This window comes from Panthera onca, chromosome X (assembly GCF_046562875.1).
Source record: "Panthera onca isolate mPanOnc1 chromosome X, mPanOnc1 haplotype 2, whole genome shotgun sequence".
In the NCBI taxonomy this organism is placed as follows: domain Eukaryota; kingdom Metazoa; phylum Chordata; class Mammalia; order Carnivora; family Felidae; genus Panthera; species Panthera onca.
Window position 1 is genome coordinate 30,906,882 of NC_138357.1, and position 5,935 is coordinate 30,912,816.

Below are 5,935 nucleotides of genomic sequence, written 5' to 3' on the forward strand. Positions count from 1 at the left end.
CTCTGGGTGCGAAGGGAGCCGAACCAGAGAGTCCCGTCCATTAACTACCGACTTCTCCGCGGGGAGAGATGCGCTCAGAGCCCACGCGGCGAGGGCGACCACCGTCGCTTCCGTGCTGGGGCTGCCAGGGGCCCCGCGCTTTCTCCAGCCCTCCCTCTGAGTCCCTCGCCCCGGAGGAGCTTAGGGCGACAGCCCTGCACCGACCTCGGTGCAGCGACAGCCCGGCGGTGAGACGTTCTCGCCACACTTCTCTCAGGGCTCTGGGGGCTGGTGGGAGGTTTCGTGCCCCGCCCCCCGCCCCGCCCCCGGCTGGCTGGCACCGCCCAGCAAGGCCCCTGCCCCAGGGTAATGCCCCGGGTAAGCGGCGAGTTAGAGCCCTCGGGCACGCCCCCTCCCGCAGCACGCTTCCGGCAAGCGCTCCGCCTACCTCGTGGCCACGCCCCAGCCTCGTGTGCTCCCCGGCAGGTCCCGCCCACCACGCACGCAGGTGCCGGGGTAGTGGGCGTTCTAAGCGAGCGACCGTTGATCCAGGGGTAGGCGCGCGGTAACCCGGACCCCGTGCCAGAAAGACGACCCGACCCGGGGGGTTGCCGCGGGCCGCAGCGCGGAGTCTATAAAGGCGCACGGCTGCGTCGACAGCGCTCGGGACATGGAACCTCCGGCCGGGAGCCCCCTAGAAGACACCGCTTCCCAAAGCCTGGGAGACGATGAGTTCCGAGAACGGCAGGGTCGGGGCCTGAACCGGGACATCCGTTTGGCGAACCGTGGGAAACGCCCTTTCCCTGGGAGAGGCGAGGGGACGGGACGCGCGGCCAGCGTCGCTGCTCTCGGGTCGCTGCCCCACGTACCCTGGGCTCCAACGTAGTGATCTCTCTTTTCTTTTCCAGACGCTAAGCCTACCGTGATCTCAGTAACTGGAGGAGACGTCGGGAAGGATCTACTGTCCGAACCTGAGCGGGGAGCAGCAGCAGAAGGGGAAGAAAGCCACGGCGGCGCGGGAGCTCCCGGCCCCGTAGACGAGATCCAGAAGGGCGGCGGCGGTGGAGAGGAGCCCCCGCAGCAGCAGCAGGAGGCCCACGCGGCCACCGAGGATCCGCAGCCCCAGGACAGGCAGCCACGCCTCCGCCACCTGTTCACGCGGTTGGAACTGAAGGAGCTGGAGAGCGTTTTCCAACGCACCCAGTACCCCGACGTGTTCGCCCGGTGAGTGGCTCGCTCTGGAGGCGCCCAGTTCTCTAGGACGCTAGGGGCTCGGTGGCGTGGGACGCCTTTGGCTCTCTCCCGGGTCTCTCTCCCTCCCTTCCAGAGCCAAAGCTACCTATGGGCTGGAAGCCACCGAAATCTGCCAGCCCTTGAGCTCCGTCCAAGGTGGGAGTGATGCCTACAGGGCTGGGCATCGAGGTAAATATTTTCCTGCAGTATGTAAATGAATCGTCAAGAAACTTGGGCCGCGCTCCTGTTTTCCTAAATCTCATTCTCTTGGCTCAGGATTGAGATCAGGATGAGGAGTCAGGCACCCTCATGCAAGTGCAGGGTTGGATCTGGTCTTTATTTAAAATGCTGATAATTTGGTCGTCCCGGAATTTTTTGTGCATCCGTTTGATTCAAGTTACATTGATCTTGAACTCTGAGTTTTTCAACGTACCCTGAAATTTTGCCCACAAAGGAAAGTTGTCCCTGAAGCAAGCCCGGACTTGGGTATTACAGAAATGTGTGCTGGGGAATTGGGGAAAATAGAAATCTAAAAACAAGCATGAACTGTACATTGTATATCTCATTTCATCCACAACTCCACATACTAAATATTGGCGATTTTCTTCCCTCAGAAAGGAGATTACCATATGTATGGATGTGACTCAAACCGAGGCACAGGTCAGTAAACTTGAAAAAAGCAATGTGGCTGGGCAGCCGTTTTAAAATCTGCTTTGGGTCTTGGACACTTTTGTTCCAGACATTCTCAAGTTGTTGCTTCGGTTACCTTTTCCATGTTTGGGAAATAAGTTTTGAACTTTAGGTCTTTGGTGAATGGAAGTTGGGATAAGTACACCCAGGTTTATGGAAATTGCCCATTACCAGAAGGATCTTGATTTCTTAAAGGAAAACAGTAAAAGAGAACCAAACTGCTTCTTCGAATTCCCTGTACAAAATCAAGGGTAGATAAAGTTTAACTCCTTTTTTGTAAAAGTTTATTTATTTTGAGAGGTGGGGGGTGGGGTGGGAAGAGAGAATCCCAAGCAGGCTCCACACCATCAGCACAGAGCCCGACATCATGACCTGAGCTGAAATTGGACACTTAACCAACTGAGCCAACCAGGTGCCCCAAGCTCAACTCCTTCTAACACGTCTTTTAGGGAGCATTTCTGTGTGGAGTCATGTTGGGCTCAGTTAAATCTGGGAACTATGCACATTAACACACAAAGGACCTAGGTTATGAGAGGGTTCGACTGTATTGTTACTTTAAATATTTAAAACCAGGCATAAGTTCTTAGCTAAACCCACACACACACAAAAGTACATTCAGGCCTTGGGGTGAGGGAATTATTCACATACAGAGAACACACGATATGAGTAACTAATGTCTGTTTAGTTACACCAAGACGAATGCAGGGAGACGGCTTTAAAGTCCAAGTGCCTGGTTCTCCTGCTGTTTCAGTCTGTAGTAAAGCATTGTAGAAAGTGGCGGCCCTACTTTTAATGTTCTGAAACTCTCATGTGTCAGCCTGAAAACATTATAGTGGAGGGTTGGAGGAAACTGGAGATTTGTTTAGAAATTGAAGCAAACAGGGGCATCTGGGTGGCTCAGTCAGTTAAGCGTCCGACTTCGGCTCAGGTCATGATCTCATGGCTCATGGGTCCGAGCCCCTTGTTGGGCCCTATGCTGACCACTCAGAGCTTGGAGCCTGCTTCGGATTCTGTGTCTCCCTCACTCTCTGCCCCTCCCCTGCTCATGCTCTGTCTCTGTCTCTCTCAAAAATAAATAAACATTTTGAAAAATTTGAAGCAAACAATTTTTTTTGGTGCCGAAACCTGGGAAATAACCTTTTTTTTTTTTTTTAATTTGAGAGAGGAAGAGTGCACGTCGGGGAGAGGAGCAGAGGGGGAGAGAGAGAGACATCAAAAGCCACCAGGGTGCCCTAAGAACAATTTTTTTATTTCTTTTTTAACGTTATTTATTTTTGAGAGAGAGAGAGACAGAATGCGAGAGAGGGAGGGCAGAGAGAGAGGGAGACACAGAATCGGAAGGACGCTTCAGGCTCTGAGCTGTCAGCACAGAGCCCCATGTGGGACTCGAACTCACGAGCCATGAGATTATGACCTGACCCGATGTCAGACTGACTGAGCCACCCAGGCACCCCAACCCTAAGAACAATTTTTTAAAATATTTATTTATTTTTGACAGCAATAGAACACAGGCGAGGGAGGTACAGAGAGAGGGAGACAGAGGATCCGAAGCAGGCTCTTCACTGACAGCAGAGAACCCGACGCGGGGCTCAAACTCACAAACCATGAGATCTGAACTGAACTGACGTCGGACGCTTAACCGATTGAACCACCCAGGTGCCCCAAGAACAATTTTTAATACAGTTTCACTGAGCTAAGAAGGGTGAAAAGCTTAGAGAAGAATTGCATACAAACATATACCTTGAAGATACGGCACAGATTGAGCTCTATGAGTGAATATTCTCGAGGACTTTCTAACATCTAAGGATTTTTTTTTTTTTTTTTTTTTGGTGGTACTATGTTGAAGAGATGGGTTTTATGGAATTTGGTGCTAGGTGAGGGGAGGGTTTCAGTTTATGCCAGATTCTTACCTGTGTTAATTTGAAATATTCTTTCATTTGTTCGGGCAGTGATGTCTAATTCGTGTGTCAAAAGATGACCATTTGAGACGGTACCAGGTCATGTTGTATTAAGAGATTATTTGTGAAAAACAAAATCCGGGATGAGTTTGTTATTTTTGTTCCATGGTATGTATGTGAGTGCAGTCATGCAGATGGGGTGTAGATCTGGTGGTATGGAGTTTTAGTGAATTTGGACCCAGTTTGTCTAAATTTTCCTTAATTCTATAGACGAAAATATCATGGCAGCATTCAGGGTGTCAGCAGCTCTCACATCCCAGTAAGAAGCCACAGTCCCCCTGGGCCCTCCAAACCAGGCCTTCCTCATCAGATCATCCTTTTAACTCTCAAGAGGTTTCAGAGGATGAATAACCCATTAGGTATCTTTGAGGGAAACCTGTTTAAAAGTCCAACCTGCTGGGGCCCCTGTTGAGAGAGAGGAACATTCAGGAACGCACCTGTGCATGCCCACTGCCACCCTCACCAGATGATTTTGAAAACAATATTTTTATTTTTATTATTTTGAGAGAGAGTGAGAGCACGTGCGCGTGAGCGAGGGAAGGGCAGAGAGAGAAGGAGACAGGGAGAGAGAGGGAGGGAGAGAGAATCCCAAGCAGGCTCCGAGCCCGGTGCAGAGCCAGACATGGGGCTCGATCTCACATCCATGAGATCACGACCTGAGCCCAAACTGAGAGTCGGGTGCTTAACCGACTGAGCCACCCAGGTGCCCCAAAACAAAATTTTTAGTCAAACACGTGGCTTTGCCATGCTGAGACTGAAAGCCAGACGGCACTCGGCCCAAATCCTGCAGTCAACATTCATATCTAGTCTGACACACTAACAACATTTCTTTTTTCATGCTCAGACTGCCTGCGAGAATAACGAGTCCCTTTTCTGTTCTCTGTAGATGTTAGTTTGGGCTGAAAAGTTATAAATGCAGTCTCGGGGAGGGGAGTATACAGTAGTTTCAGCATTTTACAGGAATTAAAAATTCTGGATCTTTCTAAAGTCTCTAAAGCTTTTTCACATCAATGTAAATTTTCCTAGGTAAGTGTGAAAAGTAAGTTTTTAAACAAAGAGTCACTGCAGTTACATACAAAGTAGGGGAAATGGAGTTTGTTCTGAGTCGTTTTAGTCTTTTTAAGTTTATGTATTTAATTAGAGCACGAGCAGGGCAGGGGGCAGAGAGAGAGGGAGAGATCTGTCAGCACAGAGCCCAACGTAGGGCTTGAACTCAACGAACTGTGAGATCATGACCTGGGCTGAAATCAAGAGTCAGATGCTTAGCCAACTAAGCCACCCAGGCACCCCATTCTGAGTTGTTTTAAAAAGGACAGGAAAAAATGTTTTGGGGTGCCTGGGTGGCTCAGTTGGTTAAGCGTCTGACTCGATCTCAGATCAGGTCTTGATCTCAGGGTCATGAGTTTAAGCCCCGCATGGAGCCTGCTTTAAATAAGTAAATAAGTAAATAATAAAAAACAGAAATACGTTTGCCAGAATTGAGGTGATGGGGTGTCGTGCTTATCATTGGGCGTCCTCGGAGCACAAGCGTGGATGCGCTGACCTGCCTTGCAGTCGTTTGGTGCTGATACGATACCTCTGGGGAACGTTGGCGTCCCGGAGGTGGAATAAGAGAGCTAAATAGAATCCTCCACTGCATTTCCTGCTAGGTTAACTAAACTTGGCCTCCTTTGACCTGCTGTAGCCCACTTGTGGCCTGGGCTTCTCAACGCCTGGAGCGGACGCCTCGGGAGTCAGTTGCTATGGTAACATAGCCCTCATCCTAGGAATGCTGCGTGCCATTACCTTCATAGGGGTTCAGTGAGACTTCTGCTCACCCCCATTAAGCCCAGGCGGTAAGGTGTCCCAGCGAGAGCCGGTCCTTGCCTCGGCCAGATCATCTCAGGAACCATATTCTCATTTTCCTTTGTGGAACTCTCACATGAGGTTTTTTTAATTCGGCAAGTGAGACAAACGCTCATTGGCCCTGCGGTAAAAGACGGGCATCCACGGAGAACCAGTCCCATTGTGCCACGTGGCTCTTCCAAGCCAAGTACCTTTCTCTTCTGTATCCGGCTTAGGAGAAGAAACCTCAG

The 5,935-nt window shown here is 50.4% G+C and overlaps 1 protein-coding gene across 2 annotated transcripts; it reads left to right on the top strand.

Annotated features, from left to right (window-relative positions):
• The first annotated feature begins 474 nt into the window (after positions 1-474).
• On the top strand, positions 475-5,329 carry LOC145713688 (uncharacterized). Of its 2 annotated transcripts, XM_081792589.1 has the most exons (5): positions 475-728; positions 888-1,203; positions 1,307-1,401; positions 1,827-1,872; positions 3,401-5,329. In XM_081792589.1, exons 1-4 carry the CDS (start codon positions 650-652, stop codon positions 1,853-1,855), a joined length of 519 nt encoding a protein of 172 aa, XP_081648715.1. In that variant the 5' UTR covers positions 475-649; the 3' UTR covers positions 1,856-1,872; positions 3,401-5,329. The 2 variants fall into 2 exon arrangements, with proteins under 2 accessions (XP_081648715.1, XP_081648716.1); XM_081792590.1 differs by lacking the exon at positions 1,307-1,401.
• The last annotated feature ends 606 nt before the right edge of the window (positions 5,330-5,935 follow it).

Bases quoted from the DNA above. Each gene is read 5' to 3' on its own strand.
- LOC145713688 (XM_081792589.1), top strand. From the start codon at position 650: ATGGAACCTCCGGCCGGGAGCCCCCTAGAAGACACCGCTTCCCAAAGC. The intron at 1,204-1,306 runs GTGAGTGGCTCG...CCTCCCTTCCAG, and splicing joins TACCCCGACGTGTTCGCCCG to AGCCAAAGCTACCTATGGGC. The intron at 1,402-1,826 runs GTAAATATTTTC...TTCTTCCCTCAG, and splicing joins CTACAGGGCTGGGCATCGAG to AAAGGAGATTACCATATGTA.